We start from the raw sequence: 25,850 nt of genomic DNA, 5'->3' as shown, positions 1-25,850 counted from the left end.
AGCGATTTTGCATCGTTGCAAAAATGTGCAAAATCGCTAATCGGCGACATGGGGGTCCATTCTTAAAAATTGTTACTGCAGCAGTAACGAAGTTGTTCCTCGTTCCTGCGGCAGCACACATCGCTGCGTGTGACGCCGCAGGAACAAGGAAGCTCCCCTTACCTGCCTCCGGCCGCTATGCGAAGGAAGGAGGTGGGCGGGATGCTACGTCCCGCTCATCTCCGCCCCTCCGCTGCTATTGGGCGGCGGTTCAGTGACGTTTCAGTGACGTCGCTGTGACGCCACACGGACCGCCCTCTTAGAAAGGAGGCGGTTCGCCGGTCACAGCGACGTCGCCGGACAGGTAAGTATGTGTGATGGCTCTGGGCGATGTTGTGCGGCACGGGCAGCGATATGCCCGTGTCGCGCAACAGATGGGGGCGGGTACCCACACTAGCGATATCGGGACCGATATCGCAGTGTGTAAAGTAGCCTTTAGGCTGTGTGCGCACGTTGCGTTTTTTCATGTGTTTATGCTGCGTATTGCACTGCAGCGTAAAAGCATGCGTCCTGCGTCACCTAAGCAATCTATGAAGATTGTGCAAATTCCATCTGCAGATGCGTTTTAGAACGCAGCGTTTTGGCTGATGAAATATTTTGCCAAAACGTTGCGTTCTAAAGAGCATCATGTCACTTCTTTTGTGCGTTCCGGATGCTTTTCCCACTCTGTCTATGGCAGAGCAAGCATCCAGAATGCATGAATTCCGCATGCACAATGCTTTCAAAACGCAGATTTTGGGCTGTATTTTGAAACGCACATGCAGTGACTTAAACGCTGCGGAATAGAACGCAACGTGTGCACATACCCTTAAGCGGGCTTTACACGCTGCGACATTGCTAGCCGATGCTAGCGATGCCGAGCGCGAAAGCACCCACCCCCGTCGTACGGCCGATATGTGGTGATCGCTGCCGTAGCGAACATTATCGCAGCGTCACACGCACTTAACTGCTCTGCGACGTCGCTATGACCGGCGATCCGCCTCCTTTCTAAGGGGGCGGTTCGTTCAGCGTCACAGCGACGTCACAGCAGCGTCACTGAACCACCGCCCAATAGAAAAGGAGGGGTGGAGATGAGCGACCGGAACATGCCGCCCACCTCCTTCCTTCCTCCTTTTCCGGTGGAGGCAGGTAAGGAGATGTTTGTCGCTCCTGTGGTGTCACACACAGCGATGTGTGCTGCCGCAGGAACGACAAACAACATCATACCTGTCGCTGCATCGATATTAAGGAAATGAGCGACGTGACAACAAGCAACGATTTTTGACGTTTTTGTGCTCGTTGATCGTCGCTCATTTGTGTTACATGCTGCGATGTCGGTAACGACGCCGGATGTGCGTCACTAACGACGTGACCCCGACGATATCTCGTTGCTGATGTCGCAACGTGTAAAGCCCGCTTTGTAGTTGAGGCAAAATCAAACTTAATGGGTCATCCAGTAATAATTGTGCAAAGTTCACTTGGAACAATCCCATAATCATGACTTTTGCGTTCTTTCTTCCCCCCCCCCCATGTTACGATGTGCAATGTATTTATATAGCTCCGGCATGCGCTTACATGAGGCTTCTCGTGTGATTGTAGTAGCACGCCGGCTCAGCTAGATGTTGGCTGATTTCTTCATTAACATAACAGCAAGCATTCATTCCTGATGTTTCATCATACTATATACATTACACTGTAATCATGTATGCCATGAGACTAACCATGTTACTGAGGGGTAGATTTTAAACAAACTTGGAAATCCCAGTCGTCAAAGTTCATTTCATCAATTAGGGCTCTGCTGGGAATTCTAGCCTTGCTGTGCCTGAGCATCATTAAGTTCCCATCTACGGGATAGACCTTATGTAAAGGAACAATCAGATGATTGTGTTAATTTGAGAACCTGATTAAGACAGGAGAAATTAGAAACATCCACAGCACAGCACAATCTGGGCACATATCCCAGCATAACTCCGGCAATGCTCAGGGGCAGCGCTGCCGCGATTGTTACAACGTTTCCATTCATTACCCGCTGTAGCGGTGCGCGGCGATGACAATCTATTTTATTTCTTCATTAAGTATTATGAATGTCTCATTTAAAATAAGGAAAAAACCCTTCTTAATGTCAGAGCAACAGTAGCTATTTTCAGTACGGAGCTTTTGAACAACTTTTTATGAGACGTCTCCAGGGAAAAGCCAAGTGATGTAGTCATCGTTTTATTAAAAATTTCTTAAAGAAGGACGTGTGCAAAATGTGACTTATTTAGTATTTGTATGGGGTTTTTTTGTGAACATTGAATATCATTGTTGTCTGTATGATAAATAGCAAAAGAGTGGATTTCTCTGCACTGCTGATCAGTCCATTATGGTCCATAAGATGAAGATATATAAAGTGTTTTTACATGCTTCAAAGTCCTACTGACTTCCTCAGGACTAACCACATGTGCAAAAAATACATTGGTACACATGCACTTAAATACAAGACAAAATGGAGGGAGGGAGGTTAAGTCACATGGGAGATAACAGGTTAAAGGGAACCTGTCATCAGATTTGTCCCTTATAAGCTGCGGCCAGCACCTGTCAGCCCTTACATACATACAATTCCAGAATACTGTATATAAGAGCCCAGGCTGCTCTGTATCAATAGTATTAAGAATGGGGTGCACTAAATTTGCTAAAGAAAATATATATATATGTGTGTGTGTATATAGACTAGAGGGTGCCACACCATGCAGAGAATGTGTACTGTGTTCAAAATTCTTCCAGGCTGCGCTGTATAACATAAAAAAGACCTTTTATTATACTCACCTGTGGGGCGGTCAGGTCCGATGGGCATCACTGGTCCCGTCCTCCTCTCTTCCTTTCATCAATGTGCTCCTTCCTGCTCCATGTGGATGATTTATCCTCCAGATCAAAGTGCATGTGCGCAGGAGCGCAATGCAATGGTGGCCTCAGTGTGGATGACGCATCATCCACATGGGGCTGGGAAGGAGGATGGCGACTGTACAAGATGGAGGAGAGGAGGCGTCGGACCAAGACAAGCGATGCCCATCTGACCCAACTGCCCCAAGGTGAGTATAATAAAGGGATTTTTTTTATGTTATACAGAGTGGTCTGGGCTGTTATATACAGTATTCTAGAATACTGTATACAACAACTCACTGGTGGTGCAGCCTATAAGGGAAAATTCTGGTGACAGGTTCCCTTTGACTGTATTGTTTTGCAATAAAATTTGTTGTACAAAAAATAGTTTTTCATGTTCTTGTTTGTTTAGAAAAGAATGTTATGATATTCATTATTATTTATATATATATATATATATATATATATATATATATAAAAAAAAAATATATATATATATATATATATTCATGCAGATGCAGGATAAAGAGTAGACAAGGGGAAAAAAAAGGGGAACTAGTCCCCACTTTGTTTTTATTTAAAAAGAAGATCCGATTGGGATGTGAACTTGGAGAGACAGTGTGTTAGAAAGATTTACACCAGTGTGGCAAACCAGTCGAGGTAATGCCTCAGTGTAAAGGGGGGTTAAAAAAAAAAAAAAATAAATAAAAAATAAAAAATAAAATAGAATATATATTTATATATATATACGGTATACATATGTGTGTGTGTATGTAATAAATATGTATATATATATATATGTATATATATAATATGCATATATATATAATATATGTACCATATATATATATATATATATATATATATATATGTATATATATATATATATATATATAGAGAGAGAGGGAGAGAGAGAGAGTATTAATAGAGACTGTGTTTCAAAAACGCATATATCTTGATTTATGGAGAAAATGTTATAGATTATTATCTGTATCTCTTTTTGTAGTTTTCAGCTTTTGGAGAACCCCTGCTCAGATTGTTTCTGTTCAGGCTCGTTATACGTCAGCCATCCAGTACATACGTAGAGAGTGCGTTACTCTTAGTTGAAGTTATGGAGTGTTAAATTGGCCCAAAATGGATAAAGAGAAAAAGACCCTGTACATATAGAATGTATATATGCCCTATATGTGCAGTGTCTTTTTCTCTTTATCCATTGGATATTCTTCACTGCACTGGATGAGCACTGGTCTTATCTGTCTATTTAATATATACCGTATTAGTAGCAGTGCACCTACCTTCTTGTTCAAATTGGCCCAAAATGACTTTCAAGGCCAAATTCAGCTTCTGCCTCCATAAGTACAGCATTTCCATCCTCTTGTCAAGTGGAGATACAGAGAGATTATGACTGATATGACCTGCATGCACTAGGATTTTCTTTCCCCATCTGAGAGCAGTGTGATATAAAGGAAGGCAGAGACTCTCATTCCAGCAATATGTCACCAACTAGGCTGATTGCTGCAGTTTTGATAAAACCTGTTTAAATATCTGCAGATCTGCTGGTTATCTTAATTCTGAGCTGTGCATATCCCTGCCCACACCACTGAGATTTCTATGTACATCGTGCATAGGCAGAAAACTGCCAATCCGTAGTCAAAGTGGACTATGTGGCAACAGATATACTAATGCTCAAGTGATAATTTCACTGTTTTATCAGCAAGTGATTATCAAAACTACATCAGGCAGCCCAATAAGTGACACACCGCTGGAATCAGGGTCTCAGCACTTACGTGATGCTGCTGTCAGATTAGATGGCAAAAACCTGGTACCAGCTTCCCTTTAAATATTTATTTAATTTCAGTGGAGGGTCACTGTGTAGTTGTCCACCACAAATTGGAAGTATGGCCTTGTTTCATATTCTAAGTATTGAGTGCCATGTCTGGCCACTGGTCCCAATACCCGAACTCAACTGTGTCATAAGCAAATTTGAGTTAGGAAACCCCCTACTTGTCAGGACATCATGACCCATACTGAGACCGTAAATGTTGGATGTGTAGCGCCCCTGAGCCACTCAAGGCACTACTAGGAACTGCATCCCCACCAGGATGCAGGGCCTACCCCCTGGGACCTGGAACACCGTTGCCAGAAACACCCACACACACCAAAATCCCAGTTTCCACTCCACACCAGGGGTAATTGGCTAGTCGGACACAAGGGGATGGCCACCTAGAGGGCAGAGCCATACCAGAGGTACTAGACAGCCTGGTGGGAGGGGATAGCAGACAGAGTAGGAATTGAAAGAAAGGAGAAGTGCCTGAGATCTGGGTCATGTAATGGTGACCCAGGGGCACAGGAGAGTGGTCGCCAGGGCAGGTACACCCGCTGGGACCAGAGCACCGACGGGGCACAGGACCCTAGTTCAGACTCCAGTTTCATACGGTCTGGCAAATACCTGCACAGTGAAGAGACCTCCATGGATCTCACTGGCTTACAGATCTGGGGGCACCAGTAGTAAAGCAAGGATCAGGGTTCGGGACACAGACCAGCCCTACAGGGTCCACACTGCCCGCCGTACGGACAAGGAGACTGCCATAAAATGGGACAGTTGGGCCCCAAACGCTCCACGCTACGGGGACCCAACCACACTGAGGGTGCCAGGGACAGATCAACCGAGTCATCAACTGGCAGTGGAACTACAGGGATCTGAACCAGCTGTCCGAGGGTCAAGAGTGCGTAGAGACTGTTAATTACAACTCACGGTGTGGTCTCCCTTATTGCTCCACCATACATCTCCTGGGGTCAGCCCTGCCTGTGGAGGGCCTACCACCACAGCCGCCATTACCATCAGCCCTGGGGGATAATCAACTCAGCAGCGGCGGTTCCCCTCATATTACCCGCAACCCACAGGTGGCGTCACACCAATGACTTTAATCTCCCTTGCAAATATTCCCCATGAAAAAGCACCCAGGGCATAGGACCGAGCAATGGCCACCAAAGTGACATTCCCCAGTTATACACCGCCCGGGACCGAGTACCCCATTCCCTGCCTTAACCCATCTCTTCAACCTATCTTTAATGACTGGTACCTTCCCCTCTGCCTTTAAACATGCAACAGTCACACCTATCCTAAAGAAACCTTCCCTCGATCCAACCTCTACTACCAGCTACCGCCCCATATCACTACTCCCGTTCACCTCAAAACTCCTGGAACAGCATGTCCATGTTGAACTTTCCTCCCACCTCTCATCTAACTCTCTCTTTGACAACCTACAGTCCGGCTTCCGTCCCCATCATTCTACTGAAACTGCCCTGACTAAAATCACGAATGACTTGCTTACTGCCAACGTTAACAAGCACTTCTCCATACTCCTACTTCTAGACCTGTCCTCAGCCTTCGATACTGTCGACCACTCCCTCCTACTACAGATCCTCTCTTCACTTGGTGTCAGAGATCTCGCCCTCTCTTGGATCTCTTCATACCTTTCCAACCGCACTTTTAGTGTCTCCCACTCCCACACAACCTCTTCATCCCGCCATCTCTCTGTTGGCATCCCTCAAGGCTCTGTCCTGGGACCCCTACTTTTTTCTATCTACACATTTGGCCTGGGACAACTCATAAAGTCCCATGGCTTCCAGTACCACCTATATGCCGATGACACTCAGATCTACCTCTCTGGCCCAGATGTCACATCTCTGCTGTCCAGAATCCCAGAGTGCCTATCTGCTATATCCTCCTTTTTCTCCTCTCGCTTCCTAAAGCTCAATGTGGCCAAAACTGAACTGATCATCTTTCCTCCATCTCACCTACACTCTCCACCTGATCTATCTATTACAATAAATAACAGCAGGCTCTCGCAAGTACCCAAAGTTCGCTGCCTCGGAGTGACCTTTGACTCTGCCTTGTTTTTCATACCACACATCCAATCCCTCACCACCTCCTGCCGTCTTCAAAAATATTTCCAGAATCCGTACTTTCCTCAACTCGCAATCTACAAAAATGCTAGTGCATGCCCTCATAATCTCCCGCCTCGATTACTTTAACATCCTCCTCTGTGGTCTCCCTGCTAACACGCTCGCCCCTCTCTAGTCCATCCTTAATTCTGCTGCCCGTCTGATCCACCTCTCTCCCCAATACCACTCCGCTTCTCCTCTCTGCAAGTCCCTCCACTGGCTCCCAATCTTCCACCGCATCCAATTCAAACTACTAACAGTGACCTACAAAGCTGTGCATAGTCTGTCTCCTCCATATATCTCTGAACTAATCTCCCACTACACTCCAACACGTCCCCTCCAGTCCTCCCAAGATCTCCTTCTCTCCTCCTCTCTCATTCGCTCCTCACGCAACCGACTCCAAGACTTCTCCCGAGCATCCCCAGTCTTCTGGAACTCGCTGCCTCAACACGTCAGACTATCTGCTACCCTTGCAAGCTTCAAACGGAACCTGAAAACCCATCTGTTCAGAAATGCCTATAATCTACAATGACCTCGTTGCTTCATTATCATGCGGAGCTGCCACCCGACCACCGTGCGGAGCCGCCGCCCGACCACCGAGCGGAGCCGCCGCTCGACCACCTAGCGGAGCCTCCGTCCGACCACCAAGCGGAGCCGCCGCCCAACCTACACCCAACCTACTGTGTTGTGAATGTTAGTTATGTTTTGGCTCCTGGAAGGCTCCCTCTGGTGGCCAGGAATGATTTGGACTTGGACCAGGTGTGTTGTGCAGTGGGTGTTTCCTTTGCTAACTCTCTGCTTATTTAAGTCCTGGTCTGATTGCAGGCTGTTGCCGGATGTCAGTTGTTCTTTGTATCTCCAGCCTGCTTAATCCTGCTTTACACCACATCTACTCCAGATAAGTGCTTGCTCTTTATTTATTGTCTGGTTCTTTTGCTTATCTGGGTTTGTCATTTGCTGTGGTTGTTTGCAGTTTATTTCCTTCCAGGGATTTTCCCCCTCAGTGGATTTTTAAGAAACTCCCTGCAGTTCTGTGTGGAGTATAGCTCCTTTAGGTCCATGTGTTTGTGGCTTGTTGAATTTGTTATAATTCTTGTTTTCTGTCAATTGGTATGACAAGGGCACCTGGTATAGGACGGAGTTTAGATCGAGCGATCTGAGGGCCTTTTTGTACTATCAGGAAGTTGGTATTTTGCAGGGTTTTTCTCTGGCCACCATCAGTCCCTTTCCTGTCCTTTCCTATTTTAGTCAGCGGGGGCCTCACCTTTTGCTAATCCTGTCATCTACCTGTGTATTGTGTTTTTCCTATATCACCGCAGTCTTTGAATGTGGGGGGCTTGCTATTCTTGTCTATTTTCTGAGGCAGAGAGTTATTCGTCTTTCCTATCTTTAGGATAGTTAGTTCTCCGGCTGGGTTCGCAGTGCACAGGATGTTAGTTCACCCCTCAGCTACTTCTAGTTGTATGGTTAGTAAGGGGATGGCGGCCAGATTAGTTGCAAATGCTCTTGTCACCTTTTTGCCAATGATTTGTGGTGGTCTTTCATGGTTCCGGATCATAACACTACTGTCTCTTCCCCAAAATCCTATAGAATGTAAGCCCGCAAGGGTAGGGCCCTCTTCCCTCTGTACTAGTCTGTCTACTGTAACTTGTGTATGTATTCTGTATGTAACCCCTTCTCATGTACAGCACCATGGAATTAATGGTGCTCTATAAATAAATAATAATAACAATAATTCCCTGGGCAACACAGATGCGTGAAACGTGTGAATGTGCTTTTATTAGCGAATCATTATTGTATAATTTAGTAATTTTCCAGCCATATTCCTCCAGTCTGGTGACTAGAGCTTCCTGTAGAATGACTACCATGCTTTGCAAAGATTTGTAGTAATAACGGGTAAATATGATCAATAACCGATCGAAAACATTATCAATAAATGATCAAAAACTATCATCAGCCCAATTCCATAAATGATGTAATAAAACACATTTGGGTTCTTCATACACGTGTCTGCTCTTGGATCTTCCCACAATCTTATCACTTCTTATTATTACCCCAGTTATTACAGACTGTATAGCTGATGGGATGCCGGTGTAGAAATGTCAGTGATTTGTCTCTGTTTTTTTTTTTTCCTTTTCCAACTTTTGTAAGAATGCGAACAAAAAGGAAATAATTCAGAGTCTGGAAGCTGAAGTATTGATTCTTCAGCGTCAGTATAAGGAAAAGAGTGACCAGGTAGACGGCTTTGAACACCTGATTGACCAGTTATCTGGAGAGCTGCGTTCCTCTAAGGACCACCATAAATTGAACAAAGAGCGGTGCCAGCGGTACGAGCAGCAGGAGGAGGCGCTGAAAGAGAAGATCGATGTCCTCCAGAAGGAGGTACAGGACTTTGTTACATGGATCAGAATGTTCTTATTATCATTCTTACTATGGCTGTTATTATCTTTTTATCTTTTCTATAGGAATGAGATGCTAATATATGTAATATATGTAGCTTTTGAAATACCAAGACAACATTCTTGTTTGCAAGTAATCACAACTAAGGGTATGTTCACACATCAGGTTTTTGCTCTGCGGCACAATCCGGTGATTTGCGGGAAAAACGCATCCGTTTTTTTTTGCCGCCGGGTGCGGTTTTTCCTCATAGACTTTTATTAACGCCGGATTGGGCCACATGTACTTGCATTTGATCCGGTTTTTGCCGGATGCGGAAAAAATCGTCACTCCGGCGGCCGCACAGGACGCAGAGTGGAACGTTTTTTTTTCCTGCGGCAGAAAACTGCACAGCGCCGGGTGCGGCGCTGTGCGGCATGGTACATAATGAAAGTCTATGCGCCCCGGATCCAATGGCATGCATCAAACGCTGGAAGCATGTACCGGATCCGGGTTTTACTTCTGAGCATGCCCAGAAGTGATAAAAAGTCATTGCTTGTCAGAAAATCAATCACTCACTCACTCTCTCTCAAACTCTCTCACTCACTCACTGACACTGACTCACTGACTCATTCACTCACTCTCACCCACTCACCGATCACCATCGCGGTGCTGCACGACCGTCACACTGTGGCGGCTTCTCCTGATTTGAAAATGCCGGCCGCCCATTATTCAGTCTCGTATTCCCTGCTTCACCGCCCACGGGCGCCTATGATTGGTTGCAGTCAGACACGCCCCCACGCTGAGTGACAGCTGTCTCACTGCAACCAATCACAGCCGCCGGTGGGTGGGTCTATATGTGCAGCAAAATAAATAAATAAATAATTTTAAAAAAAACGACATGCGGTCCCCCCAATTTTGATACCAGCCAAGATAAAGCCACACGGCTGAGGGCTGGTATTCTCAGGATCGGGTGCCCCACATTATGAGGAGCCCCCCAGCCTAACAATATCACCCAGCAGCCGCCCGAAATTGCCGCATCCACTAGACTAGGACTCTACTCGGCTCATCCCGAATTGCCCTCGTGCGGTGGCAATCGGGGTAATAAGGGGTTAATCATGGCAGGCGTCTATGTGACACCCCCAATGATTAACCTGTAAGTGAAAGTAAATAAACACAAACACCCAAAAAATACTTTATTTGGAATAAAAGACAAAAAAAACACCCTCTTTCACCATTTTATTAAAATCCCCAAATACCCCTCCAGGTCCGATGTAATCCACAGAGGTCCCACGACGCATCCAGCTCTGCTAGATGAAGCTGACAGGAGTGGCAGTAGAACACCGCCGCTCCCGGGAGCTCCACACAGCAACTGAAGGGAGTCGTGCTGTCAGCGGGGACGTCACTGAGGTAATGCCTGGGTGTGCGGTAATGATGCGTGCGAGAGTGCTGGTGTATGTGCGGTGATGATGCGTGCGAGAGTGCCGATGTATGTGTGGTGATGGTGCGTGCGGGAGTGCCAGTGTATGTGCGGTGATGATGGGAGCGGGAGGGCCGGTGTATGTGCGGTGAAGGTGCGTGCGGGAGTGCCGGTGTATGTGCGGTGATGATGGGAGCGGGAGGGCCGGTGTATGTGCGGTGATGGTGCGTGCGGGAGTGCCGATGTATGTGCGGTGATGATGGGAGCGGGAGGGCCGGTGTATGTGCGGTGATGGTGCGTGCGGGAGTGCCGGTGTATGTGCGGTGATGATGGGAGCGGGAGGGCCGGTGTATGTGCGGTGATGGTGCGTGCGGGAGTGCCGATGTATATGCGGTGATGATGGGAGCGGGAGGGTCGGTGTATGTGTGGTGATGATGGGTGCGGGAGTGTCGGTATATGTGCGGTGATGATGGGAGCGGGAGGGCCGGTGTATGTGCGGTGATGATGGGAGCGGGAGTGCCGGTGTATGTGTGGTGATGGTGCGTGCGGGAGTGCCGGTGTATGTGCGGTAATGATGGGAGCGGGAGGGCCGGTATATGTGCGGTGATGGTGTGTGCGGGAGTGCCGGTGTATGTGTGGTGATGATGGGAGCGGGAGGGCCGGTGTATGTGCGGTAATGGTGCGTGCGGGAGTGCCGGTGTATGTGCGGTGATGATGGGAGCGGGAGGGTCTGTGTATGTGTGGTGATGATGGGTGCGGGAGTGTCGGTATATGTGCGGTGATGATGGGAGCGGGAGGGCCGGTGTATGTGCAGTGATGATGGGAGCGGGAGTGCCGGTGTATGTGCGGTGATGGTGCGTGCGGGAGTGCCGGTGTATGTGCGGTGATGATGGGAGCGGGAGGGTCGGTGTATGTGTGGTGATGATGGGTGCGGGAGTGTCGGTATATGTGCGGTGATGATGGGAGCGGGAGTGCCGGTGTATGTGCGGTGATGGTGCGTGCGGGAGTGCCGGTGTATGTGTGGTGATGATGCGTGCGGGAGTGCCAGTGTATGTTCGGTGATGGTGTGTGCGGGAGTGCCGGTGTATGTGCGGTGATGGGTGATGGTGGGAGCGGGAGTGCCGGTGTATGTGCGGTGATGGTGGGAGCGGGAGTGCCGGTGTATGTGTGGTGATGGTGCGTGCGGGAGTGCCTGGGTGTGCGGTGATGATGCGTGTGGGAGTGCCGGTGTATGTGCGGTGATGGTGCGTGCGGGAGTGCCGGTGTATGTGGGGTGATGGTGGGAGTGGGAGTCCCGGTGTATGTGCGGTGATGATGCGTGCGGTAGTGCCGGTATATGTGCGGTGATGGTGCATGCAGGAGTGCCGGTGTATGTGCGGTGATGGTGGGAGCGGGAGTGCCAGGGTATGTGCGGTGATGGTGGGAGCGGGAGTGCCGGTGTAGGTGTGGTGATGATGCGTGCGGGAGTGCCGGTGTATGTGCAGTGATGATGCGTGCGAGATTGCCTGCGTGTGCGGTGATGGTGGGGACGGTAGTGCCGTTGTTTGTGCGGTGATGATAGGGTCTCTCTCTCCGCATAAAAAAACAAAAAAAAAAACGGATCCGTTTTTTACCGGATCTGTCGCATCCATTTTTACACAATCAGAGACGGATCCGTTGCATCAGGCACAAACCGGATTATGCCTGATTGGAAAAAACTGATGTGTGAACTTAAAGAGACCCTTTCACCTGCACAAACTTTCCTAAACTGGAGGAGTCTGTACATTGATTCTAATATGCTGATTTAGAATCTCAATTTTTATGTTTCTTCTCACTTACATTGTTTATACAATACACAGCATGCAAATAGTCTGAGCGCTGCATGGAAAGGACTCCTTATAGCATGGATTTAAAGGGATTCTTTCACCAGGTTTTTGCTACCCCATCTGAGAGCAGCATAATGTAGAGGCAGAGCTCCTGAGTCCAGCGATGTGTCACTTACTGGGCTGTTTGCTGTCATTTTGATAAAATCAATATATCCTCTGCTGCAGATCTAGTAGTTAGGGTTCGGTTCCACTTGCGTTTTGCAAAGACAAGTGCAATCTGATAAAACATCGGATTGCTCTCACTCTACTGCAAAAATTTCTCATGCCATATCAGCATGAGAAATAAATCGAACCATACTGCATCGCAGTGTCTTGGCTCACACGCACTCCCATACAAGTCTGTGGGTGCGTGTGAAACATTGCATTTCACTTGCATGTCATCCGAGTGCAGTTCAATGTACGAAGAAACAGGCCTCTGCTAGGAGAGGGAGAAAATGCTACCTCCCTCTTCTCCGCAGCTGTGATCTGATTGCATGATCGGATCACAGTCTCATGACCCGCGGCTTACACTCACAGGAGAGGGTCGTTAGCATGTCGCTTCCAATGCTCTCGCATCGAAAGCTATGCACAAGTAGAACCGAGGTCTTATACAGAGCTCAGGAATATGCTGGACTACCTGGCAGCACGTCAAGGAGTCCTCTATTGATAATCTACTGCTAATTAAACAGTGATTTTATCAAAACTACACTAAGGAGCCCAGTAAGTGACACATCATTGGAATCAGGGTCTGTGCCCCTACATTATGCTGCTCTCAGATTAGGTGACAAAAACCTGGTGACAGATTCCCTTTTATTTAGGATTAATATGACTTAGCCTTGGTCCATTTTCAGGGCTTACAACAGGGCGATGCAAGTGGGTCAAAAGCTAAAAATTGAGAGCGTGAACTAAAATGTGATTCACGTATTGAGCTACTGGACACTCCCTGAGCATATTGTGGTGTTGTTGTGCCCGACATCAGAGCACTCTAGAACCCCCGATCCCATCCCGCTCCCCCTCCGTGCTTGTTTTCATTTGATTCTTTTGTGACAATTACGGTTGGGTTTCTCCTTTTGTGTTTTGGTCAGTTTTAATTCTGCCAAACTGTACTTGCCTGAGACCTTTGCACTTGTCCTGAATGTGCCTTTGTCTTTATCTTTTGTTTTATTACAGGACCAACCAGGAGTGTGGCCCTATTTTCATTCACTTTTTTGTTATCAGGACATTACCAGATGTACCATAGTCATACTTATCATACTTAACCAATGCTTGTGTTGGTCAAATCTATATTCTATCTATACATGATTGTAATATACTTGCTAAAAATTATCAGTTAAAAATAAGGTTCTTCTTTACTAGAGGTCTTCATTGCACCAAGAAACAAGTGGGGTTTATTATTCCAAATACAAACAAGTCCAAGTTACTTCTCCAATGGTGTTATAATATTTACTTGTTGGTGCATTCGAGACCTTTGCAAAATAAGTGTGCACCTGGATCTCTCTGGAAGGGTTTGCAGGTTGGAGAACATACTCTACCACACAGATAACAGGTGTTGGACCCCACCCATCTGATGTTGATGATCTATACTAATGGTAAAGGGGGCTTTACACGCTGTGATATCGGTAACGATATATCGTCGGGGTCACGTCGTTAGTGACGTACATCCGGCGCCGTTACCGACATCGCAGCGTGCAACACAGATGAACGATGATCAACGAGCACAAAAACGTAAAAAATCGTTGCTCGTTGACACGTTGCTCATTTCCTTAATATCGTTGCTGCTGCCGGTACGATGTTCGTCGTTCCTGCGGCATCACACATCGCTATGTGTGACACCGCAGGAGCGATGAACATCTCCTTACCTGCCTCCACTGGCAATGCGGAAGGAAGGAGGTGGGCGGGATGTTACGTCCCGCTCATCTCCATCCCTCCGCTTCTATTGTCCGGCTGCTTAGTGACGTCGCTATGACGCCGAAAGCACCTCCCCCTTGAGGGAGGGATTGTTCGGCGGTCACAGCGACGTCACTGACAAGGTATGTGCATGTGACACTGCTGTAGCGATAATGTTCGCTACGGAAGCGATCACCACATATCGCACAAATGACGGGGGCGGGTGCTATCGCGCATGACATCGCTAGCTATAGCTAGCGATGTCGTAGTGTGTAAAGCACCCTTAAGACATGCACTGCTAGGACAACCCCTTTTCGATACCTACAGACATCCCTTTTAAGATGGCAAAATGTCCTATATATGGAAACCCTTTAAGGGAATCTGTCACCAGGTTTTCACCACCTAATCTGAGAGCAACATAACGTAGAGACAGAGATCCTGATTCAAGCTGTGTGTCACTTACTGGACTGCTTAGTGTAGTTTTGATTAAAAAAAAAAACTAAAATAAACTGTTTAATCAGCAGTAGATTATCATTACAGGACTACTTGGCATGCTGCAGGTAGTCCAGCATATTCATGACCCCTGTATAACTGCTAGATCTGCAGCACAGAAAACATTGATTTGATCAAAATGACAGCAAACAGCCCAGTAAGTGACACATCACTGGAATCAGGGTCTCTGTCTCTACATTATGCTGCTTTCAGATGGGGGAATAAAAACCTGGTGACAGATTCCCTTTACTAAAGTTTGTTTTTCTCTCTCATTTCAAGGTCAGATGAGAAATATGTTAATAATAATATAACTTATGTTGAACAATAACTTTTCGGGCAGTTTCTGAAGATTAATCTGTATTATATAAGAGGTCAGCTATAGTATGATTGTGTTGCCTGAACACACAAACCCTTAGAGGGTTATATTTTTTGTACCGCATGTATATACTATCATGAAATTACTTTAGTAAACTATTTTTCGGAATCGAGTTTTCTTAATATTCTTTTTATTTCAGATTTCGAAATGCCAGAATGACATCAATAAAGTGTCTTCTAAATCAGAGGAGTACAAGTCGACTCACAGCCACTCCAACGAGGATCATGAAGCACTGTCTTTACAACTGCAGGAGAGCCAAAAAGTGAGCATCATATTTCTATAGAGACATGGTATTCACAGGGAGCTGAACACTAGATACTCTTTCTTTACTATAAAAGAGAAAAAAAAATCTGCTCGTAGCACCTTATGATATAACCTTTGTGACCAAATTTCACTGTTAAAGGGAATCTGTCCCACTTTGACATTTTTAAACTAATCCATTAAAGAAACAAAAGGCACTCACCGGGCTTGCTGTGAAAAATCCTTTAATCTGACATCAAGTTACAGGTGATAGTAATGGCTGTGAGGGAGGTGGGTGCACGGAGCGTGCGGGACGATGGCCGTTTTGTGTCTAAATGGCACTTCAACAGGTCCACCTGTCTGCGAAAGTGGGAGGAATGGGGGGCATGACCCATATAATTCAAGCTGTGGCATTCCTTGCTTAAAAAGATCTTACTCCAGTTGCAGACTGGAGTAAGATTTCTGATTTTCCGCATGCAGGTACACATTGTGGAAACACAAGGGACAGTGGGTTCTATCGTCCGCTCGACTGGCTATCTTTAGAAAGACCTCACAGGCAAGAGATCATCCAACTGAACCCCTGTTCTCCTTCCTAGTGGGCAGAACAGTACACAGACACCACAGGGAGAGGGTACCACACGCTGGTAAGACTTTATTGCGTCACCAATAGTCAAAAGCATATAGTACAGACAGAGTCTCACCCTACCCCTGTCCCGCCAGGGATTAGAATCTTAGTGACTTTGTGCATCCAGGGCAAATCCAGCCAGCAGCACCTCGTTTTTGGCGGTCACTCCCTGAAAGAAGATACTGGCAAGCTTAGGAAGGTGACCGAATGCAGCTAGGTATGTAGCCAGGTGACCGGATTATCACAACCTGGGTTCTCAAAGTGAATTTCTGGTCTCTGTGTTGTGCAGTGAAGTAGTTCTGTAATCCTCCAGCTGGATCCATGGACTCTAGACTGAAGTCCTGTAGAATCACATTGGTGACACGTGCAAGGCCCTTTCAATATCCCTCATTTCCCATATCAGGGTATTGTGTTTTACAGGATTGCTGGGAGATGGCTGTTCCCTCCTTGGTTGCTAGTTAAATCCGATTGCATAATTGTCCTCTGAATAATGTAGTCTAAGGGGGCTGAGGCAATCCGCAATCTACAGGCATTCAAAACAAGCAGACAATAGGGTGCACCGTACAGTCTAACATGAAACAGTGGCTAATACCTCTTGATTTACTGAGCAAAAGAGCAATATGTCTGGCACAATTCAGAACAGTTCAGCCCGCAGTGGCCAGATAGACGCTGAGTTGTCACACACATCTCTCGTCAGACTTGCCGGATTCATTGAGAGGTGTGTGGCTCTTAATGAATCAGGAGCGCCTGACTCCACTACGACCTCTCATCAAGACTGGCAAGAAAAGCTGGATGGCCTAGGGGTATAAATATGGAACCGTTATTACTCTTCTCACTCTTCATCCAGGATACGGGCACAAACACTGCATAATATTGAATAATAAGATGTAGTTTTCTGTGAAGATTTTCTTACCTGTGAAGCTATTCTTTTCTGAATTATAATTTATTTCTTTATGCAGCATCTTGCTGGAAAATGTCTCCTGCATACTATTGCCTCAAATGTTCTTGAATCTTACTATTTTCAGTAAAATTCACTTTTTTCGCAGCTAAACTAGTGAAAGTTCCTTAGACCAATACAACTGCTCAAACCTTGCAGGGCAGGAACTATTCGCCTTTCATCTGTCAGACTGATAGATGATGAATTATGTTGGGCCCAAACGTGGCAACATTCTGCTGCAGCTCTTGTGGTCATTCCATAGTAAAATATACGTGTGTTAGGCCACGTTCACACATTCAGGCTATGTGCTCACGGGACAATGTACCCGCGGATTTTGCCACGGAAAACATGCGGATTTATCTGTATTTTCCAGATAAATCCACAGGTTAACGCAAGTACAGACACTCCCCATGTTATCCTATGGGACATGGGGAGTGCTATATCAATGCTGCGGTATGTGCAGCTGCGGAATATGCTGCGGATGTCCCGCAGCCGCATGTAACTGCATGTCCATTATTAATGCTGAAATATCTGCGGATGTCCCGCCTTTCCACTATGGAGATACAGGGCAGGACTTCTGCGGGTATTTCCGCACTTGTCCCACAGGTTTACCGCAGCAAAAATGTTCAAATCCCGCAGCAATGGATAGCTGTGGAGTCTGGGGAGCAGCTGCAGTAAACCTGCGGACAAACATGCAGCAAAGTCCGTGGATACATAGTCCTGTGGTCACATAGCCTTATTCCCCAGTATTTGTAAGCCAAAATCCAGACTGGAACAATCATAGAAAAAGTATAATAGAAACATGTGCACCACTCCTGCATTATTCACACACTCCTGGTTTTGGCTTTCAAATGCTGATGTTAAATACTGACCAGATACTGAACGTGTGAACATGGCCTTAGTGAGCGCAGTTTGTACTGCAGGGTAAGTGTTTTTTTTATACCTGTACATTAGAAAGGTAAAATCTGTGGCATTTCTGCAACATTAAGAACTGGCTGTGGTGATAAAAACTTTAAGCATGCCAAATGTTTCTGCTTCACGTGAATGGCTGCTTCAGATCCATATCAGAATGGAGGTATAAAACCTTATTGACCTTTCTCAATCTCAGCCCATCTAGCGTGATTGATAGTTCCTCAGTGTCCCTCCTTCCTGCTGAAAAAAATCCCTGTTCCCAGGCCCAGTTTTTTAAACAAGTGTTCTACTTACCTTCGACGGGTCCATTGCAGAGTCTCTACTGCTACCGATGTCAGCTATTGTCTGAACTACTGCTGTCACATCGTTATCGCTGCAGCCAATCAGTGAGCTCGATGCCTCTGCTTGTGTGGATGGTACGAGTCGCTAAGAGCTGTCCTCGGTAATTGGCCACCGTACTATAGAAATGATGACGGTAGTGTTGAGCGAGTAGTCATACTCACTATGCTATTACCGAGTACTGTCCGCTACTTGCATATTCGTTACGAGCAGCAGGCACAATGTAAGTCAATGGGAAATACTCGCTAAGTAGCGACTAATCCGAAAGCCGTAGTTTTCGTGTGAGTAGCGAATAGTGTTACAGCTTTCCAGGTACTCGCTACATGTAACGAATAAGCAAGTAGCGGACAGTACTTGCTAACAGCATAGCGAGTACAAATGTTTAACTACTCACTCAACCTTATATGTCAGTACTAAAGAGAATAACAGATACTATGAGTAGTGGCAGAGATGCAGCTTAGGACCTCGGGAGGGTGAGTAAAGCACAATTTGTATTTTAAATAAACAGCGCCTGGGGACAGGGATTTTCGGAATCTGGAAATTCCCTTTTATATCAGAATTTTGCAGCAATTATTAGCATAGATTTTCAAATCCTAAATAGTGCATTGAGTAATGTATACAGTTTATGTTCTCAAATTGTAATCACTGGGTGACCTACATAATGTAGGACCTGGGGAGTGGGTGAGCTGAGGGCCAGGATCCCAGTGATGAAGAGTAACCGTGCTGACCAAAATGCTGTCAAAATAATAATTTACATGTCAGAATTGTTTTACCTGTCTGATTGTGACTATTGTCCACTCTATAGGAGATAGAAGATCTAAAAAGACAAGTCAGTGAAAAGACAGCAGGGGTAGAGGAGTGTCAGCAGATTATTGACCGGCAGAACACTGAAGCTGGAAAAGCACTAGACCAGCAGAGGAAGTATGCACAAGAAACTGAAGAGCTGGAAATCACCTTGCGTTCCCTCCATCTGGAAATCCTGACAGGCCAGCAGAAGCACAAAGCCGAACTTGTCCGATTAGAACAGTCTGTAGCCCAACTGGAGGCAGAACTAAAGGATTCCAGGGAACTTTGTGTGCAGAAAGACCAGGTATGCAAGAAATGTATTTTTTCAAACCTGTAGTTGATTATTTGTTATATGTATGTGTAATAATATGCGCTGCATTATGCTTGTCATCTACCTGAAGACCTGTCACGGAGGTGTTGGGGTAACTGAAGCAGAGACCCCTAAACTGGCCCTCAAACTAGGGACCCTGTGCTGTCCCTTATCCCAGAGGTAGGCTTGATGGTAGCCTGGTAAGGACCATCAGCATGTCCCTAATTCTTGTCCAAATCCTGATCTAACAGCCCCTCTCCCCCACCCCAGGACAGGGCTGGGACCAGAGAAGTAAAGGCCACAAATACACAGACAGGGGAGAGAAGCAAAACTCATGCACACTGCAATCAGACACAAGGGGGAGACAATATGTGCCGAGGAAGAAATAAAACACAGGGAGGAAATAAACAATCAACAGGGTTCTTTCCACACCACACAAGAAAACACACAACAGATCCTCAGGCTCTGGATCACTTAATAGGGACCGATATCGCTGAAGTAACATTAAGCTATATTTGGCAAGAAAAAAACAAATCCAGTACCTTATAAAGAGTGAAGGCAGCTGTGATTGGTCAAAGCAGCCTGAGCTCCTAGCAGCAGTTTACAAGCCAGCAGGAATTAACTCCTACTGGACTAGAGAGCAGTGAAGTTAAAACAGCTGACACCCGAGTCAGGCTAAGCAACTAAAGGCCCCGTCACACTAAGCAACATCGCTAGCAACATCGCTGCTGATGGACAACTTTTGTGACGTAGCAGCGATGTTGCTAGTGATGTCGCTGTGTGTGACATCCAGCAACAACCTGGCCCCTGCTGTGAGGTCGTTGGTTGTTGCTGAATGTCCTGGACCATTTTTTAGTTGTTGCTGTCCCGCTGTGAAGCGCACATCGCTGTGTGTGACAGCGACAGAGCAACAACTAAATGTGCAGGCAGCAGGAGCCGGCTTCTGCGGAGGCTGGTAACCACAGTAAACATCGGGTAACCAAGAAGCCCTTACCTTGGTTACCCGATATTTACCTCCGTTACCAGCCTTCGCCGCTCTCACTGTCAGTGCCGGCTCCTGCTCCTTGCACGTGTAGCAGAGTACACATCGGGTAATTAACCCGATGTGTACTGTAGCTAGGAGAGCAGGGAGCCAGCGCTAAGCGGTGTGCGCTGCTCCCTGCTCTCTGCATGTGTAGCTGCAGTACACATTGGGTAATTAACCCTATGTGTGCTGTAACTAGGAGAGCAAGGAGCCAGCGCTAAGCGGTGTGCGCTGCTCCCTGCTCTCTGCACGTGTAGCTGCGTGCGCTGGTAAACAAGGTAAATATCGGGTTGGTTACCCGATATTTACCTTAGTTACCAAGTGCAGCATCGCTTCAGTGCGTCGCTGCTGGCTGGGGGCTGGTTACTGGTTGCTGGTGACACCTCACCAGCAACCCGTGTAGCGATGCTCCAGCGATCCCTTCCAGGTCAGGTTGCTGGTGGAATCGCTGGAGCGTCTGACTGTGTGACCTCTCACCAGCAACCTCCTAGCAACTTACCAGTGATCCCTATCAGGTTGTATCGTTGTTGGGATCGCTGGTAAGTTGTTTAGTGTGACGGTACCTTTAGAGATCTCAGGTTGTTTGTCAGACTCTGTGGTGTGAATAGGGTCCACCGCCGCCATGCAGCCCAGCGAGTGGAAAGCTGAACACTGCATGACATCTGCTGAGGATCACATGTACGCTCCAGCATTAGAAACCCCTGCAATCAGCTGTTATGGTTGGGGACCACCATTAGGGGGCTGCAAGTGTCTCCTGCAGCATAAAGGAGTATTGTGGTATTACATGGTCACATCGAGTCCTCCACAGTGGGACTCAAGATCATTTTCCACTCAGGCAAAAAAATGGGATTCCAGAATAGGAGGTCTCTACTATGGCCAAAAGGAGCACATGGGCAGGACTTGTTCTAATGAAACATTTACTTTATATCTCCAAAAAGGGGAAATATTTGAAGAATAACAAATATGAAAAATCTTGTCTTCTGACATTAATAAGGAAAGTAAAACTAAGCTTCTAAGTGAATGACTCTACTATATGGCATTACATGAAAATCTCTGGTGCACATTTATCAAGCAATTTTTGTTGCAAATGAAGCCCCTGTTTCATCAAATCTGGCGTTTTGCACACAAATCTGAAAATCTAAGTTAAAGGGGCACTGGTGTAAGATATGCCAAACTATTATGAATTTCGTGGACACTCTTTACCACAGTCCGTCCTAGCTAAGCCCCTCTCACTGTTCAAAAAGATGGCAGAACTGGCCGAATTCTTCAAAATGGTGCACCCGATACATAAACTTGGCACAAAGTCAAAAATGGTCTTTATTTTTTTCTGCCTTGAACTACCTTTTTTTTTGCAATTTTTTATTGCTAAAAGTTGTACATTTCCAAAAATGGCATAAAAATTGTAAGAAAATCAAAAATACACAGGAGGGGGCCAGAATGAAGTTGTACGAGATTTTGTGACTTTGAAAAAACCCTTGATTGATGAATCAGACGAAAATATCTGAGAGCACATATAAAGTAGACTTTAAAAAAGGCGCAAATAGATCAATTTAGTGCAAAACACACAAAGCTAGAGACAAAAAAGGATCAAAGGCAATGAGTCACAGCCATAGACTTCGTACGCTGCTGCTATAGGGAGGGATGCTTTCCTATGATATGTTCACCTACACTTTATATTAATGACTCTTATTGGCCTAGATTGTTGCGTTCCGCAGAAAAGAGCAGAGGCTTGTGCTGGTGACAGGCAGTTTGCACAGGAATTGTATTTAGTCAGGGTTCACCTGGTGCTCAAGCTGTGGATTTAAAAGTTCTGTTTAAGCTGCAGGCATATGCTCAGGGGATAGCGGTAAAGTGGATGGAGGCAAAAGGTGATTCACTCAGTTCCTATTTGTATGTCACTGCCCAGAATCTCTGGCTTCAACTCTGCGCTGCTAAAAGTTAGAGAAGGGAATTGTATTTATAAGTGGTTTCCGTGAAATTTTACTCTCAGTGCTACCTGTCTAATTTTTTTTTTATATGGCAACTTGTTTCCCTGCTCAGAATAAATGAAAAGAGCTTTATATAAAATGTAAAAAACACTCATGCGCTCCTATTTAAAGCACCGCTCCAGCATTATTATATTTTCAGCACTGGCAGTGTTGCTCTTAATCTAAGGTCCCTGGACCTACTCTTAGGGCGGCATTGCACGTTGCAACATCGCACATACGATGTCGGTGGGGTCAAATCGAAAGTGACGCACTTCCGGCGTCACTTTCGAGATCGTAGTGTGTAAATGCTAGATGATACGATTAACGAGCGCAAAAGCGTCGTTATCGTATCATCGTTGCAGGCCCCGACTTTTTCATAATTATGCTGCAGGTTCAGGTACGATGTTGTTCCTCGTTCCTGCGGCTGCACACATCGCTGTGTATAACGCCGCAGGAGCGAGGAACATCAGCTTACCTGCCGCCGGCGGCTATGCGGATGGAAGAAGGTGGGCGGGATGTTTACATCCTGCTCATCTCCGCCCCTCCGCCGCCATTGGCCGCCTGCCATGTGACGTCGCTGTGACGCCGCACGATCCGCCCCCTTAGGAAGGAGGCGTGTCGCCGGCCAGAGCAACGGTCGCAGGGCAGGTGAGTCCATGTGAAGCTGGCGTAGCGATAATTTTCGCTACGCCAGCTATCACAAGATATCGTACCTGCAACGGGGGCGGGGACTATCGCGTGCGACACCGCAGCATCGGCTTGCGATGTCGCAATGTGCAAAGTCCGCCTTATATTTACCCTTGGCCGTCTTTACCTTTTATTGACGCTGCAACGCTATCTTATAACTGAAACTTCCGACTGTCCGGAAGTCAGAAGTTACATCACAAGTCTATGAGAGACAGAATGAGGCTAGAACGAGGCTCTCATAGACTTGTATTGAAGAGTGATCTCTGGCATGCTCCATGAAAGGAACAGATTTGAACTCGGCACCAATTCCATAAAAAAATCTTTGATCCTTTTTTGAAGAAAATATATTTTAAAATTCCAGCCAGAACCACACAGTGCAGGAGTACAGACAGGGTAAACTTTACGCGTTTCGGACTGAATGCATAAAAACAGAGGAGTCCTTAATCATAAGTCAAATCATAAGACTTATGATTAAGGACTCTTTACCCTTTACCCTGTCTGTACTCCTGCACTGTGCGGTTCTGGCTGGAATTTTAAAGTATATTTTCTTCAATAAAGGATCAAAGATTTTTTTATGGAATTGGTGCCGACTTCAAATCTGTTCCTCCCTTACTTCTGCTATACCGGTGTGGACTAGCCGGAGAACTGCGAGCACCCTGAAATATTTAAAGGAGCAGGGAACAGGTGAGCTGAAAAACGCTTTCTTTTTTCACATGCTCCATGAAACACTGAAATGATCTGGCAGGTCACAAACTGTCTTAAGGCTGCTTTACACGCAGCGACATTGCGATGTCGCTAGCAATAGCACCTGCCTCTGTCGTTTGTGCGTCACGGGCAAATCGCTGCCCGTGGCGAACAATATCGCCGGTACGCGTCACACATACTTACCTTCCTAGCAACGTCGCTGTGGCCGCCAAACAACCTCTTTTTTTAAGGGGGCGGTTCGTTCGGCATCACAGCAACGTCACTCAGCGGTCCACCAATAGAAGCAGAGAGATGGAGAGCAGCCGCATGAGCGACACGCCCACCTCGTTGCCGGAGGATGCAGGTACGCTGTTGTTCGTCGTTCCCAGGGTGTCACACGTAGTGATGTGTGCTGCCTCAGGAACAACGAACAACCTGCGTCCAGAACAAGCAACGTTATTATGAAAATGAACGATGTGTCAACAATCAATGATTTGGTGAGTATTTCTGATCGGTAACACTCGCTCATAGGTGTCACAGTCACACGCAATAACGTCGCTAACGAGGACGGATATGCGTCATGAATTCCGTGACCCCAGCGATATCTCCTTAGCGATGTCGCTGCGTGTAACGGGGCCTTTTGACTAATAGGAAAGGTGGTAATAGAAGATGAAGATGCCCAAAGGTGAGTATAAGCTTGGGAACCCCCAGAAGGTTATCCTAATTGCCATAATAATGTCATTGAGCAAAATAGGAGTACATACAACACAGTGCTGTGAGGTGTATGAAAATTGCTCTGGTGTTTCTCTCTGTTACTTAGGAATTAACGCAATTAATATACAAGCCAATTTTCGTTTTCGTGTCTTGATTAAAAATAAAATTTGGTATAGTATATTGGATTCTAGTCAAAACACCGCGAACCATTCAAAAATAATGTGGTGAGATGTATCTGTTTTAGGCCTCTTTCACAAGTCCTTGTCTCCGGTACGTGTTTGGTCCTTTTCCTCACGTACCGGAGACACGGGCACACCTGTAGACCCATTAAAATCAATGGGTCTGCGCTCATGTGCGTGTTCTGCCATGGACCGTGTGTACGTGTGGAGCATACGTGTGTCCGTGTGCTCCAAACGTAGACTTGTCCATTTTTCTCCGGCATCACGGGTGTCACACGGAACGCAAACGGACCACACGGAGGTGTTCCGTGTCACACACGCTGGAGAAAACACACGTGTTTGAGAAAAGAAAAAAAAAAACTTTACTCACTTTCTCCAGCCCTGCTGTCTCTGCCGCTACTGTCACTTGAGAAACGTGTTCTGACTCTCATAGACTTGCATTGAGAGCTTGTGACATAGCTTCTGACTTTCAGACCGTCACAAGTTATGAGCACAAGATGGTGCTTCGGTATTGGAGCAGTGCTGAAAAAGCGTGAAAACACCAGAGGGTGAGTATAATGCTGGATCTTGGGACTTTGCTTACAGCACCACTCTAGCACTGAAAAAACCCACTAGCGTGTTGCTTTAAAAGTTACTCTGTCTTAGGCCCCCTTCACACGTCCGTGAAAATCACGCACGTGTTTCATGGACATGTCAAAGGTGCGTTTTCCCCTCCGTGAACCGTGTTTATGGCACTATGTGTGTTCTCTGTGTGTTATCCGTGATAACACACGGAGAACGGGAACTTTCTACTCACTTGTCCCTGGCTTCGCTGTCCGTGGTGCTGATCTTCGGTCTCCGGAGAACGTGAGTAAAGGTTTGTTATTTTTTTCTCTGACATGTGAGTTTTCTCCAGTGCGTGTCACACGGAACCGCATCCACACTACATCAGTGTGGTCCATATGCGGGCCGTGTGACACCCGTGATGCCGGAGAAAACGTGGACATGTCTACGTGTGGATCACACAGACACGCGTATGCTCCACACGTACACACGTTCCATGGCAAATCACGCACGTGTGCGCAGACCCATTGATTTTAATGGGTCTACGTGTGCCCGTGTCTCCGGTACGTCAGGAAACGGACAAAACACGTACCGGAGACACGTGCGTGTGAAGGGGGCCTTAGGCTTTCAACAACTTTATACAGATACTGGCCAAAGAAGTTGGCACTACGGAAAAAGTTTGG

General features: G+C 46.4%; 1 protein-coding gene across 1 annotated transcript in view; it reads left to right on the top strand.

The window, feature by feature from the left end:
• Positions 1 to 25,850, top strand: part of LOC142317132 (uncharacterized) — a 566,806-nt gene that overhangs the window by 144,665 nt on the left and 396,291 nt on the right. Inside the window, exons 9-11 of the mRNA XM_075353156.1 lie at positions 8,977 to 9,207; positions 15,360 to 15,482; positions 19,079 to 19,363. Of these exons, the coding sequence (XP_075209271.1) occupies positions 8,977 to 9,207; positions 15,360 to 15,482; positions 19,079 to 19,363 (639 nt within the window). The remainder of the gene's footprint in view (positions 1 to 8,976; positions 9,208 to 15,359; positions 15,483 to 19,078; positions 19,364 to 25,850) is intronic.

Source organism: Anomaloglossus baeobatrachus, chromosome 6, assembly GCF_048569485.1.
Source record: "Anomaloglossus baeobatrachus isolate aAnoBae1 chromosome 6, aAnoBae1.hap1, whole genome shotgun sequence".
NCBI lineage: Eukaryota > Metazoa > Chordata > Amphibia > Anura > Aromobatidae > Anomaloglossus > Anomaloglossus baeobatrachus.
This window is presented reverse-complemented; position numbering and strand designations above follow the sequence as displayed.